The 21,631-nt window shown below is 49.0% G+C and overlaps 8 protein-coding genes across 8 annotated transcripts; 2 read left to right on the top strand and 6 right to left on the bottom strand.

The window, feature by feature from the left end:
* Positions 1–413: 413 nt before the first annotated feature.
* On the bottom strand, positions 414–1,668 carry NMT1_2 (NMT1/THI5 family protein; the record flags this gene model as incomplete). The annotated part of the gene is made up of 4 exons (XM_033574277.1): positions 414–1,085; positions 1,142–1,291; positions 1,341–1,512; positions 1,634–1,668. The coding sequence occupies 4 exons, from the start codon at positions 1,666–1,668 to the stop codon at positions 414–416; spliced, it is 1,029 nt and encodes a 342-aa protein (XP_033422295.1).
* A 1,087-nt stretch (positions 1,669–2,755) lies between these two features.
* Positions 2,756–4,700, bottom strand: ATNIH1004_009693 (arylsulfotransferase family protein; the record flags this gene model as incomplete). Its single annotated transcript, XM_033574276.1, has 2 exons — positions 2,756–4,243; positions 4,302–4,700. The coding sequence occupies 2 exons, from the start codon at positions 4,698–4,700 to the stop codon at positions 2,756–2,758; spliced, it is 1,887 nt and encodes a 628-aa protein (XP_033422294.1).
* A 1,053-nt stretch (positions 4,701–5,753) lies between these two features.
* On the bottom strand, positions 5,754–6,873 carry erg20 (bifunctional (2E,6E)-farnesyl diphosphate synthase/dimethylallyltranstransferase; the record flags this gene model as incomplete). Its single annotated transcript, XM_033574275.1, has 2 exons — positions 5,754–6,677; positions 6,754–6,873. 2 exons carry the CDS (start codon positions 6,871–6,873, stop codon positions 5,754–5,756), a joined length of 1,044 nt encoding a protein of 347 aa, XP_033422293.1.
* A 276-nt stretch (positions 6,874–7,149) lies between these two features.
* Positions 7,150–9,398, top strand: CDC23 (anaphase promoting complex subunit CDC23; the record flags this gene model as incomplete). Its single annotated transcript, XM_033574274.1, has 4 exons — positions 7,150–7,253; positions 7,327–8,047; positions 8,109–8,292; positions 8,341–9,398. 4 exons carry the CDS (start codon positions 7,150–7,152, stop codon positions 9,396–9,398), a joined length of 2,067 nt encoding a protein of 688 aa, XP_033422292.1.
* A 1,555-nt stretch (positions 9,399–10,953) lies between these two features.
* On the bottom strand, positions 10,954–13,121 carry ATNIH1004_009690 (ATP dependent DNA ligase domain protein; the record flags this gene model as incomplete). Its single annotated transcript, XM_033574273.1, has 3 exons — positions 10,954–10,982; positions 11,035–11,918; positions 11,971–13,121. 3 exons carry the CDS (start codon positions 13,119–13,121, stop codon positions 10,954–10,956), a joined length of 2,064 nt encoding a protein of 687 aa, XP_033422291.1.
* A 502-nt stretch (positions 13,122–13,623) lies between these two features.
* On the bottom strand, positions 13,624–15,254 carry ATNIH1004_009689 (SF3a splicing factor complex subunit PRP9; the record flags this gene model as incomplete). Its single annotated transcript, XM_033574272.1, has 3 exons — positions 13,624–13,648; positions 13,704–15,103; positions 15,165–15,254. 3 exons carry the CDS (start codon positions 15,252–15,254, stop codon positions 13,624–13,626), a joined length of 1,515 nt encoding a protein of 504 aa, XP_033422290.1.
* Positions 15,255–15,519: 265 nt separating this feature from the next.
* On the top strand, positions 15,520–16,910 carry FAL1_2 (ATP-dependent RNA helicase eIF4A; the record flags this gene model as incomplete). The annotated part of the gene is made up of 4 exons (XM_033574271.1): positions 15,520–15,550; positions 15,606–15,860; positions 15,913–16,806; positions 16,891–16,910. 4 exons carry the CDS (start codon positions 15,520–15,522, stop codon positions 16,908–16,910), a joined length of 1,200 nt encoding a protein of 399 aa, XP_033422289.1.
* Positions 16,911–17,958: 1,048 nt separating this feature from the next.
* On the bottom strand, positions 17,959–21,073 carry ATNIH1004_009687 (uncharacterized protein; the record flags this gene model as incomplete). Its single annotated transcript, XM_033574270.1, has 7 exons — positions 17,959–18,070; positions 18,129–18,276; positions 18,377–18,809; positions 18,899–19,302; positions 19,369–19,463; positions 19,533–20,544; positions 21,037–21,073. The coding sequence occupies 7 exons, from the start codon at positions 21,071–21,073 to the stop codon at positions 17,959–17,961; spliced, it is 2,241 nt and encodes a 746-aa protein (XP_033422288.1).
* Between the last annotated feature and the right edge of the window lie 558 nt (positions 21,074–21,631).

The raw sequence follows: 21,631 nt of genomic DNA, 5'->3' as shown, positions 1-21,631 counted from the left end.
CTCATGCCATATAGCTCCTTAACTAGTTAATAGATCTAGCCCTTTAAATTTTCCAAGTTTTTATAAAATGACTTAGTCTAGAAGAGCAAACCCAGCCGAGGTAGTAAATTTTGATACCATCCGTGCTTCAACATCCCCACACGATTATAGCCTATATTAAGCCCTGTTTGTAAATATGGGCCTGGCCCTTCAAGTCCCGAGTGAAACGAGGTAAACGTCCGTGCAAGCGAAAAGGCCGGGTTAACTACGTCCGAGAATACACCAGTTATACGAAGAAAAGAAAGCTAGCAATAAATATCTGTTAATTGCTGATAAAGAGTGTAACACATCAGGCTCCTAGCCTCATATCCAAAGCTAACGAAAAAAAGACCACACATTTCAAGACATGTGGGCGGGCGAGAAGTATTCAGCCTTTAAGCCGACGAAGAGACCTCAAGGCGTCTAAAGCCACCCTCAACGGCCACCTGTTGCTGCAGCTCAGCCATGCGTTTCTGGTCGCCGAGAGGGTCACTGGAGTCCCCATCCAGTTTCCAGGAAAGGTACTCATTGGTGTAGTTAGGCACGAAGTTGGCCTCCAAAATACCCAGACGCTTTCCGTAGTTGGTCACCTTGGCCCAGTCCCGAGAGACATTCTTCAGGTCACGACTGAAGTAGGCAAAAGATCGCTCGAAGATCTTGCGGTTGACAAGTGTTCCCATAATGGGTTTCACATCAATGTACTCCTCGTAGGCCTTCGCGGGCTCTGCGAGGACGTATTCGGTGGCACGCTTCACAGCTCGCAGGAACTTCGTTACTTTCTCGGGGTTGGCTGCCAGGAAAGCATCGTTGGCGATGTAAAGAATGGAGCAGAAGCAGCAACAACCCAGTTCGGCGAGCTGATCAATACGGAGCATCTGGACGTCATCGCGGGGTCTGTTCTGAGACACCAGCCATTCGGCCAACTCGACCATCTGCACGTTCTCGAGGCCGATGCCGGCATCGATATCGCCGCGGATTATGGCCTTTGTGACATTCATACCGCAACGAACAGCAGTGTAATCGTCAGCGGTCATGCCGTAGTACTTGGTGAGCTCGTCGATTTGGATCTACGCAATGAATTAAATCAGGGGCATAGTATTGGCCACAACGAAGTCATGCTTACCTTTCCAAACTCCCCAACGTAGCCGATTTTCTTTCCCTTCAGGGAGCGGAAGTCCTCGGTGATTCCGCTGTCCTTAAGGTACACAACACCAGTGAAGGGCTCATCAAGGAGGGAGCCAATCGAGGTCACTGGGAAGTTCCGAGCTTTAGCCTAGACGAAAGTTAGATTTTAGTCAATTGGTGCTAAAGAGGGTACGTACAGCGAGGGTATGGATCATTGCTTTGAATCCCATGTCGACCTTGCCACTGCCGATAATCTCGGTGACATCGGAGGGGTCGTTGGGTTCCAGCAGAGCAACCTTCAAGCCTTCCTCTTTGAAGAAACCCTTGCTCTGAGCAAGATACAAAGGAGCATGGTAGGGCGTCGCGTGCCTTCACAGCCACAGCTTAGTACTTGACCGCATTACACAATGAATCCAACCGAGCCAGGAAAGCAGAAAGCTAAAAAGAAAAAGAAAAGTAACAAAAGAAAAACCAATGGTTAGATTCATACCAGTTGGTGAGGAAAGTAATCTTGTCAGTAGACATCTTGGCACAATTTCAGGTCAGTTGTCTGGTAATAGTTAGCAGCAGAGACAGAGGACCCTCTAATCCCTGGGAGATAGAAGGGAATGGGGAACAATCAATGCCACGCATGTCCTTTCGCTAGTATTATCTAGATCAAGTTATGACAGTATAATCTCAGAACGACTGGGTTCTTGCTCCCACATGCATCGGCACCGTCGGCCCGTCCTGATACACCGTCAAAGGACGAACTGTGACCATATATGGAGCCAGAAAATGGACCCATAACCGGGCTATGGGAGCAGGACCTCCAAGTCGAACACCTGTCATACGCAAGCAGAGACCGTTTTCTACGCTTTGTACGATACCTTGACCGTGAATACCCCTAGCGAAAAGACCCAGGTATTCATCCTGAATGCGCAGCCTCATGTTGAGCCGTACCAGACGAATTGGCAATGAAGGCGATGGATCGAAGTTGATCGAAAGGGCGAAGGAGACTGTAAGGGAGAGTATGGATGAAGGGAGAGAAAAAGAGGGGTTTGGAGGGGCAGAAAGACTGCCAATAAATAGGTTGAGTCACAGGGAACCTCACCAGAACGAGATCGGCCGGCAATTCCCCACCCTCAACATCATCATCTCCTTACACAGTAGTTCTACGAGTCACCGGCACCTTGGGAGGGAACTCCAGCACGAAAATCATCTGGCTGTTTTATTGGAGAGTCTGTTCTAGCCTGCCGGTGCATCGGCCACATCAACATGACTCTCTTGCTGTCTCCCCGCCCCGAGACTTGCGTCCAATCCTGACAGAGTACTGGACATCCCACTGGACCCTTCGGCGCCACTAGGACTTCTCTAGTCCGAAACTATTATTGAGATTCTCTTTTACGTCATTACGCTTTTGCTCCATCATTCTTTGGCCCATCGCTACAGCTAAATGGAAACAAACGTGTCCAGGTGGCATTCCGAAAAGCTCAGACTCATCCAGGAACGAGGGTAGTTGAAGAGAATTAAGTACCATTATAAGTATATCGTACAGTATTAACTAGATCTAGAATAATATTTATAGTGGAAACACATCAATATATACAGAACCAAACTAACCGCTTAACCGTCAAATACGATCAAATTCCTGACCAAGATTCTCATACGAAGCCAGCCGCGGGTTCCCTAGCAGCGAGAATTCAATATCATCGCTCATGTCCCCATCACTCAGATACTCGTCACTAATAAACCCGTCATTTTCAATTGGGATCCAATCCCCACGAGCCCGGCTCTTACGAGTAGCGACAGCTGACAAAACACAACAGCGATAGACAGCCCATGCGCCAGCCGCCAGCACAACAGCCGAGAAGAAGCCGAGAACGAAGAAGACGAAAGAACGCAGGGCTGTCGATCGCGCTTTATTGTCCTTTTTTTCTTCGACACCGTTCATCACAACCGCTTCAGGAGACGCTGGATCCCAGTCGACGTACTGGCTTGCCCCCAGGACGTGGCCGGTTGCGTTGACACCCACGACCCTCACGGATTGTTTCTCTACGTGAAACGGGATGGGGATTATGGTTTCGAAACCACTTTTCGGCACAGCTGCCAGAAACCTGAATCGGTTGCTGGTTGCATCGCCGTCGTCGTCATCTTCGCCGGTGTTGCTTTCGGGATTGATCCCCTGAAGAACCCAGGCTGCCACCTCCGTCGCACCATTCCAGCTGACGGCTGCTTCGTAGGCATACACGGCGATGTCAGGACGAGTACGTGGGCGACCGACCCATGGGTGTTTGAAGACGCGGTAGGAGGTGATATCTCCTCTACCGAAATCGGTCTCGGGACCGAAGTGGACGTGGCAGAGAACATCGCCGTGGATACTGTACTCAGTCCAGGCGGCGTTGTAGCCATATCCAACGAGGACGTTACCGGTGTCGAGCACCTGGAGGGACCCCTGCGACTGGCTGCTGATGGAATGGGGATTACAGTACTCGTGTCGCACGGCGACGGTCATTTTTTCGGTGTTGATGTCAAGGTAGAGCCCGCGACTGGTTAGGGAAGGGGCACCCTCGCCGCGCGAGGCATTGTCGAAGAGAGTAATGGCGGAGCCATTTTCATGAAAGCGAGCGTGATGCTGCCAGGCGATGTTGGTGGCTTTGCCATCCGAAAGGTCTTGGAAGGAATTATGTTTGCCTCCAAGTCTCCAGATGATGGACCCGGATCGACCGTCGATATAGATGAGAGAGTTTGTGTAGCGGGCGGAGATGAGAAAGTTGCCGTTAGCGTCCTTGTCGACGCTATTGATGTGGAAGAAGTCCCAGGGAGAGACTTTCGACTCGCCGGCTCCTTCGCGTCCGCGGTACACCTCGGTGAAATTGAAGTGCTCCGATGCGCGCCATTGAAATAGCAACTCGCCTGTCTCGACGTCGACTTCCTGGAAGGTGCCATCATAGATCCACCCGTCTTCGGGACCGTCCTCGACAGAGCGAAGATCAGCCCGTCGGACCTCGTAGATGGTGAAAACTGCGGTCTCATCGACCGTGATGTGGAATTCATGAAGATCTGCAGGGAGTGCGTTGGCACCCTGGATCTTGTATGCTTCTTCGTAGGATGAGTCCAGCTAGATTTGGAGGTTTAGAGTGAGGTACATTGTGAGTTGTTGAGAGGAAAAATCTTACCATGTAGTATACCCCTTCACCATGGCCCGCAACGGCGTCATTTCCCAACCAGAAGGTCAGATACGACTGGCCTTTGAATTGGTACATGTTCAGATTGTAAGTCTGACCGTAGTTTTTGCTCCAGACCAGGTGTCCATCCTGGTCGATAATCGTTGGTCCTGGAGTTGCGACCCCCAACCCCCGGGGCGCAACAAACGTATACTGTCCATCTTTACATTGGGGACTGGACTCGAGATAGTTCAAGGCGGGACCGACAATCGAAGTCGAACGATACGTCTCCGTAGGCCAGGCCCCAAATTTACCCTCGGCGTACTCACTCGACTGGATAAATGGGCCATGGTCCGCCTGGGCAAAACTGCATACGAACACCAGAATGGCAGCGTATCGATCGCTCAGCATCGTCGTCCAACGCTGACAAGATATACCGTCGGGCACTATTTATAGATGTGGCAGCATCAATGACAAGAAAGAAGAGGGGGAGGCGACACGACTGGCTTGATGGAAAGAGGGACTGGTTCGTGCAGGCTGATTTTCATATCTGTGCATTGAAGTATCCAAAATAGCCAGCGACTATTGCGCCCAGTCCCACTTGTCTAATCTGTCATCGAGTGGAAAATTGTGGAACATTGGCATCGTGGGTCGAAGCCAGAAGGCATCAGCATTTTGTTCCACTACTTAGTACTGACTATGATTCATCGGGCCTAAGACTCTACTCCGGAGAATCCGATTTCTCAAGAAACCGAAAAAACAGGTGCAATTGGTTAGATCGGATAAAAGCTACAACCAGATCAACTACTTTATAATCCACTGGACGATCCTCCGACTATCGACTATGCTCTTGGCACATAGCTGATAGTAGTATAAGCCTATAATTAAGTGATGGATCTACTCTGTACTCCGTACTTTGCACGCAGTAGGGCTCCACAGGCGTGCTTTCCAATCCCCTGACGCCATATTCCACCTGGTCTTCGTTATTCTCCAGCAATCTCCAGAATAGACACATCGACGAGAGTACGATGCATACTGCCTGGGAAAATAAAATATTATGGTGTCTAAAGCATCCCCAGGTTTGCATGGATTTTAATATACTTATCGGGGTGGTGCCTCTAGCCGGAGTATAAGGAATGTGAAGTGCATACCAAGGATGTATCATAAGGATCAGCATATATTAAGGGGGTTTTGGGCTGAAAAGATGACCGGACAATAAACGGCAAAGGGTCCATGAATATGTTCAATTGAATGTCATGTACAACAACAAACCATACACGTACATGTTTATCTCAAGCAATTGGCACTGCAATCTATCGCTATGAGTGGTATGTGACTGGTATTAACCTGCACAAAAGAAACATAGTAAAAGAAATATGAAAAAGTAGAAGGTAAGAAAGGGGTATGTGAGGGATGATTTAGGAAACCGCGAGGTCAAAAAGGAAAATTACGGGGTGGTATTATTTATTTGGAACGCTTATAGATCTTGGCCAGGAAAGCCTCAAAGACTTCCTTTTTCAGGCCCTCCGACTCATCCACAGCGGCGATCTTGTTGCGCAGCCCACTGACTGTTTTCTCCTCGTACTCCTTGTAAACTTTCTCCAGGTCCAGCTCCAAGTAAATCCGCTTGACCTTGGCCTCCAATTCACTGTTCTTCCGACCGTAGGCTTCGTCCAGGGTCTTGCGCTGCTCATCGGTACAGCGTTGGAGGGCCTGGTTCACCAGCCACGAGCACTTATTATCCTGAATATCGGTACCAATCTTGCCGATGAAGGAGGGGTCACCGTAGGCATCGAGGTAGTCATCCTGTACCTGGAAGTACTGGCCCAGGGGAATGAGGATATCATGGGCTTGACGAAGGTTGTCGGGAGTGGCAAGCTGGAGGTAGTGCAGCGCCAGGGCGACAGGGAGATAGAAGCTGTAGTAAGCGGTCTTGTAGGTGACGATGAACATGTACTTCTCGAGGGAGAAGTTGTCGAGGTTAACGTTGTCCTCAGGAGCGGTGATCAAGTCACAGAGTTGACCCAACTCCGTTTGCCAGGTGACCTCCTGGAAGAGCTCCACTAGGTCGATGTAGGCAGGGTGGGAACGGAAGTGCTTGCGCAAAAGCACGAAGATGGATGATTCCAGCATAAAAGCGTCGTTGATGGCGATCAAACCGACTCCCTGGTGGCGATACCAGCACGGTTGACCACGGCGAGTGATCGAACTGTCCATAATGTCATCACTGACGAGGAAAAAAGCCTGCAACAGCTCGGTGAGCCAGCCCAGGATGCTGAGGTGCTTGAACTGTTCTTCGGTCAGGGGCTTGTTCAGAAGAGCGAGACCGGTGTCGGGCACGGAGAGTCCGCGGTTGAGCTTGCCACCGGGGACGTTGACATTGAGGGCCTAGATGGTGTTATGGGTTCCGTTAGCATTACACACGGAGACACTTGGCAGGTGCATTGAAGCAGAGATGCCGTACCTTTTCAAACCACTCCAGGGCATTGTCAGGGAGATTGTATTTCTTCGCGTGCGCAAGGATATCCTGGGCCAATGAAGGGAAGACGGCCTCAAAGGCAGCGCGGTCAGTAGTGGATGCCATGCTGGGAGAACGTCGTAGTGAATGAATGGTACAGCACGATTGGAGACCGGTCTGGCAATGAGGGAGGAGAGAACGAGAGGAGGAGAATAATACTAATAGACGGCCTTCCCAATCGAGCAACTCAGTTGTGCCCCTCTGTTTGCAGCATTTGCTCTGTTTGTTTGTTTGCCGTCCCCCAATCAGGCAATCGGCGCCCTCCATCCATTCTTCGCCATTCGAGCGTCTTGAGCTTGCCTCTCCCAGCACCAAAAGAGTTGTCGAAGGCCGTTATTCATCATGGCGGCTCAATTCACCGAGGATAATATCCAGGACCTCAAGTTCCGCCTGGAAGATGCGGCCATCAAGTGTTCCGAGCGCTGTTTATACCAGTCCGCGAAATGGTACGGATCACACCACTGAGCTTCTTTCCCTTTGAATTTATCAGTTGACCTATGAACTTTTTATTCAATTCAGGGCCGCGGAGATGCTTGATTCCATACTCCCTATTGACCGGTATGACACGGATCCTGAGTCCCCCATGGACATCGCCGATGCGCCTCCGAGTCCGCCGAACCCGTATCTCCGCACCCAGGATCCTATCGAAGCTACACTCGAGGCCCAGGAATCCTACAAGTATCTGTTAGCAAAGTCCTACTTTGACACACGTGAGTACGACCGCTGTGCGGCGGTGTTTCTTCCTCCCACAATTCCAACTGTGCCACTTTCCACTTCGTCGCCGCATAATCCTAAATCGAGGCCGTCCTTAACGCCCCAGAAGGGAAAAAGCAAAGCATCTCCCTATGCAGGCGTCAAGGATCATAACGCAACTCGCAACCCGTACCCTAAGCTCAGCCAAAAGGCCCTATTTCTTGCCTTGTACGCCAAGTATTTGGCTGGGGAAAAACGCAAGGATGAAGAAACAGAAATGGTCCTGGGTCCTGCGGATGGCGGAACCACAGCGAATCGCGAACTGCCCGATTTAGCGCGAGGATTAGAGGGATGGTTGACTGAGCGCCGGGAGAACGGACTAGAAGACAGCAGCCAGGGCTGGCTGGAGTATCTCTATGGCGTTATCCTTCTCAAGGGGCGGAACGAAGAAGAGGCCAAGAAGTGGCTCATGAGGAGTGTTCATTTGAATCCGTTCCACTGGGGAGCTTGGCAGGAGCTAAATGATTTACTTGCCAGTACCGAAGATGTGCGTGTTGCTTTTGGAGAGATCTGGTTGATCGACAGACAAATCGCTAATGCTTCAACAGTTGAAACAAGTGATCGACATTTCACCCCAGAATATCATGACGCTCATATTCCATGTGTATTGCAGCCAGGAACTGTATCAAGCAACGGAGGAAACCTACCGAGCTTTGTCCGACCTGGAAACAATCTTCCCCACCAGCGCCTTTCTGAAGACCCAGAGGGCGCTGCTTTACTACCATTCGAAAGGTACCTTCCCTAACTGATATATAAGATACCCTGTACTCACCAGTCCAGACTTTGAGGAAGCCTCGCGCATATTCACAGACATCTTAGTCACATCACCCCACCGTCTCGACAGTCTCGACCATTATTCCAATATCTTATATGTCATGGGGGCACGTCCCCAGCTCGCTTTCGTCGCACAAGTAGCAACCGCAACGGACAAATTCCGCCCCGAAACGTGCTGCGTGGTAGGGAATTACTACTCCCTCAAATCCGAACATGAAAAGGCCGTCATGTACTTCCGCCGTGCTCTTACTCTCGACCGAAACTTCCTCTCCGCATGGACCCTCATGGGCCACGAATACATTGAGATGAAAAATACTCACGCGGCGATTGAATCCTACCGCCGAGCGGTTGACGTCAACCGCAAAGACTACCGTGCCTGGTACGGACTAGGCCAGGCATACGAAGTACTCGACATGTCTTTCTACGCATTATTCTACTATCAACGTGCCGCCGCCCTACGACCCTACGACCCCAAGATGTGGCAGGCAGTCGGATCCTGCTACGCCAAAATGGGTCGTGTCGAGCAAAGCATCAAGGCGTTGAAACGCGCCCTAGTCGCCGGCTCCTATTATGCAGAGGAGAACACCTCCCAAGTGAGTGGATCCGGTCGCAAGATACTCGACCCGGAGACACTACACCAAATTGCTACACTCTATGAAAGGCTCGGTGAAGAAGATGAAGCTGCCGCTTACATGGAACTCACTTTACAGCAGGAATCAGGCCAGATACCCATGGAAGAAGAGTCTGAATCCTCGGATAATGAACGCGAGAACGAAAATGACGACGAGCAATCTACCGGCGAGGGACATTCGAGTTTCCGTCGTGCTCGACACTTCTCGTCAATGGATAGCCAAAACAATGACGAAGAAGACACATGGCATGGGACAGGCGTCACGGCTACGACGTCCAAGGCCCGATTATGGCTTGCTCGGTGGTCGTTGCGCACCGGGGACCTCGAACGAGCCGATCAACTGGCCGGTGAGTTGTGTCAAGATGGTGTGGAAGTCGAAGAAGCAAAGGCTTTAATGAGAGATGTTCGAGCTAGACGCGAAGGTGGTGAGTGAGGGCTCTAGTTCTAGGTTTGTTTTCAAGCATTTTTCTTGGTATGGGCTAGCGAGGCGTTTCTTGTGGGATGGTCATGGTCTAATGTCTTCTCTATGCCTGCCTTTTTCTTTTTTTCTTTTCTTTTCTTTTCTTTTCTTTTCCTTTTTTGGCCTCAATGCCTTTGAAGGATCTGTTTGATGGCCTCTTTCAAAAAATTACTATAGGGTTATGGTTCCCAGTGTTATAGGGTGATACCAATGGGACTACTTGTCAATCCGGACACTATATGGAAGGCTGTATACTATTAAACTGGAACTATGTAACTGTATAATTCATAAAAACATATAAAATGGTTAACTCGAAGTACACTAGAGATTAGATTCGCTAGACTACTAAGCTAACTATATACCACAATGTAGACAAACCCGAAAACATTAGTATATACAAGAAGGTAAGTGGAGAATCACAAATCCATCCGGTGATGAATTACCGGTTCAACGGACGTGAATTCTCCCAACCAACACAACTGGTTCCTATCAAAAGTGATAGAAATCTCTGGGGTGGTCTTTGGCCCTGGAGCAGCTATGATATTCTGCTTACTGGTATGGGTGCCATTCATTGTCGTACAAGGAACCTCGTCAATCCTTCCAGGTACGCCTCCTGAGCGACTAAGAGAGTCCCATGCAACGCAGGCATAGAAGTATTCTTTCCCAATGTTTGACCAAGTTTCACGAAGACGGAATCTTGTGTCGTCTGCATTGACCCCAAGTCTGAGAAGCTTCGAGTCAAGAACGAAGACTTTTCCGTTCAATGGACAGTTTGGTCGTGCGAATTGAAATTGTTGCGTGATTCTCTTGCTTAGGTCTAGGAGAAATTCTCCTAGGAAGGTTTGGTTATGGTCTATGAATAAAAGACCTAGAGACGTATCTCGCGAGGCAGAAAAAGGATCAGAGTTTGAGATCTGTGTTCTGTAGTATTGAGAACATAATGCATGTAAGAAACTGTCCAAAGTGTAGGTAGGAGAAAGCGTGTTAGCGAGGCTCGTGCATTCTGTCAGTCCATACCGATTGTCGTCGAAATATACTGAAATGGCTTTCAACGGTGACTGACACTTGTTTTGGCGACTGTGAGAGGCATGGGTGGTACGTGACCTGCTATTATTTATTTCGTTCTCAATAGTACTGGACTTGGTTATTGAGGTACATGAAGGCTCAACTTTATCTGATACATTGGAGTTGCCCAAGTGGTTGCTACATTTGGACTGTGGGATTTGTTCGATGGACTGCGGATTCATATCGGGCATAGTTGCAAGTGTAGAATTTTTCCCTTGGCGTCTAATTTGATTGGATGATAGATTCTCATTGCTGGTGAGCAAATGGCCGTCGATATTAGAGATACCGGATGATGGACTTGGTGCAATCGACTCATCAACGTAAATCGGAATATGAGGCGTAGATGAACGCTGATTGTCATGTCGTGGAAATTGTCTAACGATGGCGCCAGAAGCGGCCTCTCTAGGCATCTTAGGGTTGCACACCACGGTAGGATGTTGCTCGTTCAACTTCCATCCACTGGCTATGCCTGCTGTTGACTGGGAAGACGAGCTAGAAGTTGATAGCATGCTCTGTGATCGATCAACTACGTATGTAGACAAACCACTTCCAAGTTTAAGACGCTTAATCCACTCATTTTCTTCCTGTATTAAGTCGTCGGGAACTGATCGGGCATCTTCAGCTAGAAGCTGCAATTCCGTGAATGAAGCTGCTTCCTCAAACGACCTATCCCAGTGGATTTTTATGATTCGCGAAAATCGAAGAGCGTAGTATCTAGCTCCTGACGGTCTTTCGAACCCACTACCTAGCATTTCAACAACAATTGGTGTCCTGTATACGACCTTCATGCTGGGAAAACTAGTGTTTCCGGATTCTATATCAAATCCATGACCTGAATCCGGATCACAAGCACTGTACTCGCCGAATCGATTGAGGATTTGCAAGTTTTTCGCGCTCATACAACTGGGACCTATCACATCAATGACTCGAAACCTGGGTTTCGCCTTGGATTGCAGGAAAGCTTCTTTGTTCACGAGACATCCAACAAAAAATTGTGTCCATAGCAGTTTATTCACTTCTTTTAGTGCCGCGGCATCCCGTGAATTGTATGATCCACCGATTAGAGCCAAGTCCACTGTATCGCCCAAGCCTGGAATATAATCTTTTTTGAACTTAATCCAGCGGCCACAGAAGTCATTTCCTTCATCGGAGAACATGTTGAAATAAGGGTCTTCGCAGCCTTTCAAGACGAGTCCTTCCCATCGCTCCGCGACAGCTTTTGCAAAGGTAGCTTCAAGTCGCGCCTGACTGCCAGAATGAGCAAAATCCAGTACTCGTTGTTCAGAGATATCGGCCCGACCATCGGTTACTTGCACTACATCTTTGAGTAACAGCCGTCTTTCCCGATGGGGCTTTCGCAAGCAAACATCATTATCAAGTAGTAGAATATCAAAGAAGACTATCATCAAATGCTCATAGGGCTGTGGTCTGTAGCAAGTTAGACATTGAAAGTAAAGAGAGGTCAATTCGAGTCACTCACGGAGAATCGTTCTCAGTCCCAATAAAGGTACCTGATCGGGATATGAATTTACGCAACTTGTGAAAACCCATAATCTTTTGGTGCTTATCACTCCACACAAGAAGTTCACCCTCCAGAATGCATCGCTGCTTGAATTTGCATCCAGGTTTGTGTATTCTCAAGGAGTCATGAATGACTTGATGGATCCCCGACTTATCCGCAGTGGAGTCTTTACCACTTTTAGAAAATATTTGTATGGCATTAGGATGATTCGAGAGATCGATGTGCACCTGACAGTATTCACCATCATACTTTCTCTCTATACTCATTCGGCGAGTACCAATCATTTGGCAGCAGTGCTTCATACTTCGAGCTTTGTAGTAGTCTGGCCGTCCAATTTTAACGCCAATCCCTGGATGCAAGTGTTCCATAGCTATTATACCCAAATCCTTGGCCAGCCAAGGTTCAGGGTGAGGGGGGAAATGGCAGATTGGTTTCGAAGCAAGCGTTTTCAAAGCTGCCTCGAATGAGTCTTGGAAACGAAGCAGATGTGGAAGCAGAAAATGAAAGCTTTTTAATGTCAGCTTCGCAGGCACAACGATGGGAAGGTAACTCTTTAGTATCATTCGAGTCAGCCATTTGGCATCTCTGCTGCTCAGTCGTCGGTATATCGGAGAAAGCGCCTCTTCTACATCAACCGCCGCTCGCTGCCTTCGCACTCGAGGACCAGAGAATTTGCACCGGGATGCGATACTGTTAAGCACAGCGTCAATCTCTTCCACAGTGACTTCCAAACCATTGATGATATGGTTTTCAGCCTGTTTCATCACATTCTCCACGCATTGTCCCAGATCTACGCCACCAGAGAGGCGCCATCGTTCAAGTTCCTCTCGGCGAGAGGACCCGAGAAGGAGGCATCGACCAATAACTCTCGCAAGGGATGTGTCTTGTAAATAATAAACTCTGTCTGTCCGCTTCTCCGGGAATATACAGAACAAGACCGCCAATGTGTCCGTGTCTTTGTTGCGCAGTCGCTTCCCATGTTGGGTGAACCATCGGCTCACGACCCGAGCATCTGGATCTGTGTTCTTGGCCTCCGTCGCAGCCTTTGCAATTCTGTTGTTCTCCAGAGAAGAGAGCAAATCGCACACGAACCGGAATTTGAAACCCATATATGAAGAAATCCTAATACTTTTTTTTATAGTTGGAACTTCGGGAAATCCAATGTATTACCTGGAATGGTCCATTCTAATGCCGTTTGGTCCATTCCAGTTTGAAGAATACAGTACTTAGCCAAACACAACTATCCGGGAAAGAGTGAGGAACAGATGATGTGACCGGTTGACGCGAGACAAGAGATTCTCAGTGGATCACGCCCATGGATCGCGAAAACACGTGATCGAACCAGAAAAAGAATGTGACAAGTTTGCCTGTATTGGGTAGTGGAGACATTCTACGCTTGTCTGATGATAGTATTGCGTTATTTGGTACAATAAAGGAGGCGCACGACTGTATAATGCTGACACAGTTCTTTATTCCCAACCAATAGACAACCCAACAAACACAACCCCGTGCAAATAAGGGAAGAACACCGCCAAAACTCCGAGCTTTTAAACCTGAAACACGAGGACAGATGAGTAAAGATGTATGGCAAATTGCAAAGGACAGCAGTGTTCACAGAATACCCTGCTTTTGAAGACTGCGAATTGTTAGCATCGTCTCTATTGGTCAATGGGTATCAAGGGTAAACATACTCCAGATAGATCCTCTCCGGCATCACATTGCCCTCGGCGTCCTCCATCTGCACCACATTGTCTCGGTTATCCCGCTCTTTTTTGCGGTCATGCTCAAGCTTTTCCCATAGTCGTATGGCGTCCTCGATCTGGGTGATTTCGCGAAACAGGTTCGTGTTCGACGTGATCCCAAGGCACTTTAGACCAAAGATATGAAGGGCTTCTGAGAAGTGCTTGTCAAATGCGCGGCGACCCATATATACAAAGTTACCGCAAATCTCACAGGGGTACTCGACTCCCAGGCCGTGCAGTTTGTAGAGCCAATAAGGTATAGGCTTGCCGTCCCAAGCAAGTGGAAGCTTGAGCGGGTTATAGATTCGATCTTCGCCTTCATCATCCGATTGATCGGCTCCACGTGCCTCACCAGGGTTTTCAGACTCAGCAAGCAATGCCTCAAGTTCCATCTGGCGTTCTCGTTCTGTCATGCCCTGCTTTCGCTCCACGTTGATACGAGTAGCTTGTCGTTCAACGGCAAGTGCGTTTGCTAGAGATCGAACGCGATGCTCACGCTCTGCCACCGCACGCTCTTTCAGACGATGAGTGACTGAAGCTGCACCTCCAGCTGGCGTGGCCGGTTTCTCACCGGAATCACCATTAGCCTTCTTGGCCTGAGCAGCCCGGATATGTTTCTTGCCCGTTAAGTGGTTCTTGTAGACGTTTTCATTCTTGAATTCCTTTTCACAGTCGGTGCACCAGATACCTTCTCCAGAGCCCTCTGTTCTTGGCCCTTGAGTATCGTTCTCTGTTTTTTCCTCCGTCCATCCAGGGACTCCGTTCATCGTCCACTGTTGTTCGAACTGCGCATCAAAGCTAGCAAATAACTTGCCCAGATCTTGCAACGGTCGGACCTTCTTGATGAGTTCTTCTAGATAGCCTGCAAGCTCTCCCACATATCGGAAGTACCTATCAGACAACTTGTTGGAGCGCTTGATAGACATCTGTGGTGGCGTAAAAGCATCGAACACGTCGAGGTATTGCACATACGTTAACCTCTTCACACCGGGGAGGTTTAGATATTGGTCATGCAATTTCGTAAGATCTAAGAACTGACCAAAGCCTTCTTCACCGGTAAACATATTATCTATATCCATCCCACCCGCTTCGCTCTCTCCTGGTTGGCGGCGTTTGTAAGCCCGTTCAAGGTTCTCCACGGGCTCATTGGGATACCGGCGGTGGAAGTCCTTGATTTCTTCTAGCTGCTTGTAAAATTCCTCGAACTGGTCTCCAGTGGAAATGGACTGGATTTCCTTTTCGCGTGCACCATCCGCATCTTTGTATATATCGATCAGGCGAATTGACTGTTCCTCGATGCGGTTCAAGAAGTGAGCTACTTCATGGTCCCTTGCCAGGCGATCGCGAATCTAAGCAGTAGACAAGAGTTAGCGATGGGTATAGAGACCAGAAACTCGGCTAACCACTTACGCTACGAGGGTCTTCAACGACACGGTCAGCAATAGCTTGCTCTAGCCGTTCCAGATCCTCGTGGATATATCGCTGCTCTTCAACAACCATGGTGAACGCACTGACAATATCGCAGATGCCCGTAAGCAAATGGCGTAGATCCACAAGTGCTGTAATGTTGTCCGGCAAATCGCCGCTCAAGAGAGCTTTGCCGCGATCTCCCGGTCACGTGCTGCCCGGGCGGTGGGTGACACTCGAAAAGTCGCGACGGAGACAGGTTCTTCGTAGACATTTAGTAGCACCACTACATGCCACTATTATCAACTGAATTGCGATACTCTATCTTTTGAACCACGGTAGATCTGGTGAACTCAATATGGCGGACGGTATCGATCGGCGAGCTGATGGTATAAGTTCCAGCATCCTCGAGAGAGTTCTTGTATACTGACAGCGCAAACTCAGACCGGATGGAGTTCAACACCTCCAAGGAGGTTACGGTGGCTCCTACCTTCGAGGATATGCACTTAAAGGAAAGTCTTCTCCGTGGTATCTATGCATATGGTTACGAGTCTCCTTCCGCTGTCCAGTCGCGTGCGATTGTCCAAATCTGCAAAGGTCGCGACACCATTGCTCAGGCACAATCCGGTACCGGTAAGACTGCTACATTTTCGATTAGTATCCTGCAGGTCATCGACACCGTTGTCCGCGAGAGTCAAGGTATGTGGATTTTTATCATAGCTAGAAAGTGTCCAAGCTTATGATAACCCAGCGCTGGTCCTTTCTCCGACTCGCGAACTTGCGACCCAGATTCAGTCGGTCATCATGGCGCTAGGTGACTACATGAACGTGCAATGTCATGCATGTATCGGTGGAACAAATATTGGAGAAGACATCCGGAAGTTAGATTACGGGCAGCATGTTGTCTCGGGTACCCCAGGTCGGGTGGCGGACATGATTCGTCGGAGGCACCTGCGCACGCGCCACATCAAGATGTTGGTCCTCGATGAAGCCGACGAGCTCCTGAATCGTGGATTCCGTGAGCAGATTTACGATGTCTACCGTTACCTACCTCCTGCTACGCAAGTTGTCGTAGTTTCTGCCACTCTACCGTACGATGTACTAGACATGACGACTAAGTTCATGACCGACCCGGTTCGCGTTCTCGTTAAGCGTGACGAATTGACCCTGGAAGGCATCAAACAGTACTTCATCGCCGTGGAGAAGGAGGACTGGAAATTTGACACCCTGTGTGATCTCTACGACACCCTGACCATCACACAGGCCGTCATCTTCTGCAACACCCGGCGGAAGGTAGACTGGCTTACCGACAAGATGCGCGAAGCCAACTTCACCGTCTCCAGTATGCATGGCGAGATGCCCCAGAAGGAGCGTGACAGCATCATGCAGGACTTCCGCCAGGGTAACTCACGTGTCCTCATCTCCACCGACGTGTGGGCCCGTGGTATCGATGTGCAGCAGGTTTCCCTAGTTATCAACTACGACCTGCCCACGAACCGCGAGAATTACATCCACCGTATTGGCCGAAGTGGTCGTTTCGGAAGAAAGGGTGTCGCCATCAACTTCGTCACTACCGATGACGTGCGCATCCTTCGTGATATTGAATTGTATTATTCTACACAGATCGACGAGATGCCTATGAACGGTACTACATACATCCTTCCTCTCTTCCTCTTCCAGAATCCCACATATTTTAATTAATGCAAACATTGCTAACAACAACACGCAGTTGCCGACCTCCTCTCGTAACCCACTTGATCTACTACCCGCTTTGGTGTTTCCACCCCGTCGACCCCAGTGAAAGCTCACTGGCACGGCATCAAATGGGCTTCATAAATCAGCCTCAAGCGAGACTACAAGTGAGCTCAGTGTGTATCAAGAGTCAGACTAGCGTGGAGGAAAAGGGAACATATCTAAAATGGTGAGTCCTGCCGTTTTCAAGCATTAGCAGACTATATTAGTAACCAAATTACGCCTTGAGCATAGGTTCAAACCAAGTCACTGATCGTATCAAATGCAAATTAAGGCTATTGTGGTAGTAGTCCTAGGTACTGCGCAGCCTTTTTCTTTTCTTTTTTTGTCTTCAAAATGGAGTTCAAATGAGTTGGGGTCATTTAATTGCTGAATGGGGTATACTTGCTATTTTCAATAAATGAGATTTGTTTAAAAAAGATTTCATGTAGGTTAGGTTTCATGGGATTTAGTACATCGGCAAAGTAACTGATGCTAATACCTACGGAGTTACCGGACAAAGTTGGCTCAGGTATATATATGAGATGCATTATTCTGCGCCGAGTCTACTACTTGCAAATAGCATAAAAGACGTATTGTGAGGTCTTAAACATGAGGACAGGAATAGAACAACAGGAAGACCAAATTGACTCCGCCTAACCGTTCCGAACAATGTACCCTGAACCATCCATATCACCCAAAGCCGATATCAAAAGGGAAAGAAAAGGAGAGTAAGGTGGTCGTGGAGTGGCTGTCTGTTGGGGTTTGAAACGTATGATAGTGCCCATGACTCGGTTATGATGGGAATTAAGTTCAATACATGAATGCACAGATATATCAATCTGCGATACCAAAATGGCAGCGCCTGCTACCTGTATCGAAGGATCCCCGACGGAACAGGAAAATGCGTATATGCAAAGGTTCAAGGGATGAAAGAATAAATGCAAAGGAGGTGTCTTTCGACTCCAAAAATCTCCAGGTATATGCCGTGATATGGAGACAGGATCACTGCCCGAAAGCGTGTTGTGCCAAAGATCAAGATTCCCTTTAAGGAAGAGGGGCTTCCTTAGAAACTTGATGTTGATCGCAAAGCACTAGTTCGCGCAAAGCCACTTGCCGATAGCGCTTGGTGCTTGGCCGCCGAAGCATGACGAGGTTGTTCACGCTCTCGGGCCCAGCTGTGTTCTATTAGTCTCGTATGATTAAAAACAATCAAGCTGGGGGAGTATGGCTTACATCCTGACCAAGCAATCATCTCCGGCAGATGCAAACATTCCCGGGTTGGTTGGATTCCAAGATATTGCATTGACACACCCGGAAACGTGTCCTTCTAGGGTCTCCACGATAGTCCCATTTTCTTTGTGCCAAACGTAGACACGTGAGTCTGTTCCGGAATTAGTAAAACGTGTGGGACAAAGCGAAGAAGTGCAACTTGCCTTCGCTTCCACTGACGACAAAGTTTTCAGCAGCTCCACCAAACGTACTCCGGATAACAAAAGAGCCCTGTTTCTGACCTTGAAAGCGCCGAATGACATCAGTGGTATCGATATCGATCAGCTGTATTTGGCCCTCTGAAAGGTTGACGAGCATATGACGGGAGTCTTTGCTGACAGCTACGGACGTGGGTTTGCTTTTCAGGGCGAGGCAATATTCCTCCTCGTGAGTCAGGAAGTTGTAGACATGGATTTTCTCCTCCACATCGGCCGCCAGCAACCGCCGCCCGTCCGGGGTGATAGCGCAATCTTGGACGCGGAAACCTCCTGGCCACGTATATATGGAATGACCACGCAAGCTCCAGTGACATAATTGCGAGCTCAAGTCAAGGGAAGCCGTCACGAAGGACTCGCCGTCTGCAGCCCATGCTGCAGCTGTGACTGGTTGCCGATGGTGGTTGATGGTTAATAGGCAGCAACCCGTCTATGCTGACAGTCAATACTCATTTGTTTTTGTTCTTTTTTTTTTTTTTTTTTTCTAAACAGGGAGGGGGTGGGGACGGCTCGGCTCACCTCAACATTCCAGACGCGAGCCTTCTTGTCTTGAGAGCATGTGATGAGCTTTGTGTCATCCGGACTCCAACTAGCATGGGCTACACCATCATCATGATCTACCAATTTATGCAGCACCGTAAACGTACTTGTATCGTAGATGATGACGCTGTGGTCTCGGCCCGCCGTGACTAGTTTCGTGCCATCGTGAGAAAACTGGCAATACCAGACTTCATCGGAGTGTTGGTTTAACTCGATCCCTATTCGGAGAGGGAAATCATTTCGATCACACATATGATCCGAATATAAGGATGGAGGGGATGCAGTATTATGATATAGACACTGGTTGATTTGGTTTTGCTTGACATGGTCTAATAAGATGGCGAGACGGTTGTCCGGAATCATGACGGATGGGGATATTGATTCTAGTATAGTCATTAGTATTGTATTGTCGACGAGGGTATGATGCTTAAACGATGCTGGATACTCACTTGATAATTCAGATAATAGTCGCTCCCGAGAACAACTCATTTCCCCTTCCCAGCCAGCTTGGTCATGAAGATGCTCTGGAGGGCACATGAGGAGGCTACATCCGCGGTCAATAAGATAATGCTAATGTAGGCCAAACACAATGTGCCAAAACCGAGAAGCTCACCTAGATAGAGCATGGAGACGTCCGATATCATAGTTAAGGGGCGTTAGTTCATGCCGAAGAACCATCAGCGCCGCTGCAAGATCACGGGCTTCTAACAACTCCAAAAATTTTTGCTGCCGCAAATAGAAAAGCATCTCATTTAATTCGGCATCCTCCACCAGTACCAACTTTTCCTTGGCCGGAAGCTGTTCACGGCCATTGTTGAGCATCCGCCCATTCCCATCGGGATAAAACGACTGCACCAGGATTCTCTCCGCCTCAGACCATCTCCCGTCAAGGACCGCGCTTCGAAAGATAGTGACACCAGGACTTTCCAGCTGATACCCGCTTTCCTTACTCAATAGCGAGGCTGATCCATGATAGCCAAGCTCAAACAGACTCTGTATTAGAATCCGGGTGACTTCTTCTCGATCGTGGCCAAAATATGAGGAAGTATTCGAGGGTTTCTGTGATCCGTTCGTTTGTAGTTCGCCATTGGAGGGGGCGTAAGAGGCCTGGCCATTGAGGGCGTGTGAGAGACCTGACTTCTGGGATGGCGACGCAATGGAGCCGTTAGACGCTTGAGAGGGGCCATTTGTACTCGAAATTCCATCGGGCCGCATATTTGCCAGGCGCCTGCGCTTGGGGAATGGCGAATGGCCCTCTGATTGGGTGTGTGGCTGGATTCTGCTTTGCTCCTGAGAACCGGCCTCACTAGCCGTGCGGTCTCCCAAACGGCCTCCTGTCTCCTCAGCAGTGTATCCGGAATTATCTGGAGTGCTACTACGGCGGCGGCGACGACGGGAAGACGAGTTCAAAGTGCTGTTGCCGGCTAGACTGCGATAATGGTGGATGGAAGTGACTGGGAGAGACGGTGGTAGGGTGTCGTCCGGAGCAGCTGGATTTCTCGGGCGGGACGATGGAGGTTCAAAGGGGATAGGAGGGTTAGGGTGGTCGGGAGCGGTGGAGGGTATATAGCCGGGGGAATCGTTTGCCAGATCGAAGACTTGTAGATCTGCCCTTTCACCTGGCTCTGTAGAAGAACCAGGGGAGCAGACCTATATCAGCGGCGGTCACTAATACTCGCCGAAGGCTCAAGGAAAGGAATGTCGAAACTGGTCAGAGGCCTCGCAGTCTGTCAATGGTCGGAATGTCTCGATCTTGAAAAGTGACGTCGGTACGACGGAAGCGTGTATTGGGAATGTGGTGCACTGAGAGGAGGTTTAATAGTTGAAGAAAGAACGCCAGAATGCACGGGCGGAGGTCTTATCGGACTACTACCAAGATGAAATTCGGGGAAGGCACCAACGGATGGAGAAGATGAGGGCAGAGGTTGAGAAGAGTAGAGTAGCTGAGGGATCGTTTGAGCGAACTAAAGAAGACAATAGAGAGGCAGCATTAGGTTGGAGGTTGAGGAATAAGGAAAGGAAAGAATATGTGAGGAAGATCGCGGGAAGTAAAGAAGTGGTGACTTCGTAAGTTTAGTAGTAGGAAGTTGGAAGTCAAAGCGGTTGGACGGTCTTACTGGCCGTGGGGCGAGTCACGTCAAAGGCTTTGGGCATGGACTGGACGGAAGATGGCGCTATTTACAAGGTGCCGTGATGATTCAAAGGTTGGGCGGAGATTTCCTTCCTTTCTATCAGATGTCTCATTGTTATCATGACTATTTTATTCGTATTATTGCCTACATCTACTTCGTCTTCTCCTGCTACAATTGGTAGTTGGTGTCTTGCAGGCACTTGAGCCGTCAAACTCTTATCTACGGAACCCCACAGCATCCAAGCCCACTGAGGTTCTATCAAGACAGTGAGTGAGCTAGGATGGCCTCGCCTTAATTGCAAGTCTCTTGTTTGTCGTCAGCAATGCTTGATATTATTCATCGTAGCAGAGTTCCCTTCGCAGCAAACATGGAAGGGGAAGAAGTAGCCCGTCGGCACTCAACGAAGGCGCAGTCATACAGGCCAAAAATACCGTATGCTGAATACGTCTCGATCATCTGAACAAACGCTCCTTTGATAACCCCCCAGCAGGTGACTTGTTCATTCACGCCAATCTGGACCCAGGGATAACAGATGCAGATACGGTTGCAGAGAACTTGTGGAGATCTGGATAAGTATGAG

The sequence above is a fragment of the Aspergillus tanneri genome (genome assembly GCF_003426965.1).
Source record: "Aspergillus tanneri strain NIH1004 chromosome Unknown AapTan_5_pilon_pilon_pilon, whole genome shotgun sequence".
Taxonomy (NCBI): Eukaryota; Fungi; Ascomycota; class Eurotiomycetes; order Eurotiales; family Aspergillaceae; genus Aspergillus; species Aspergillus tanneri.
This window is presented reverse-complemented; position numbering and strand designations above follow the sequence as displayed.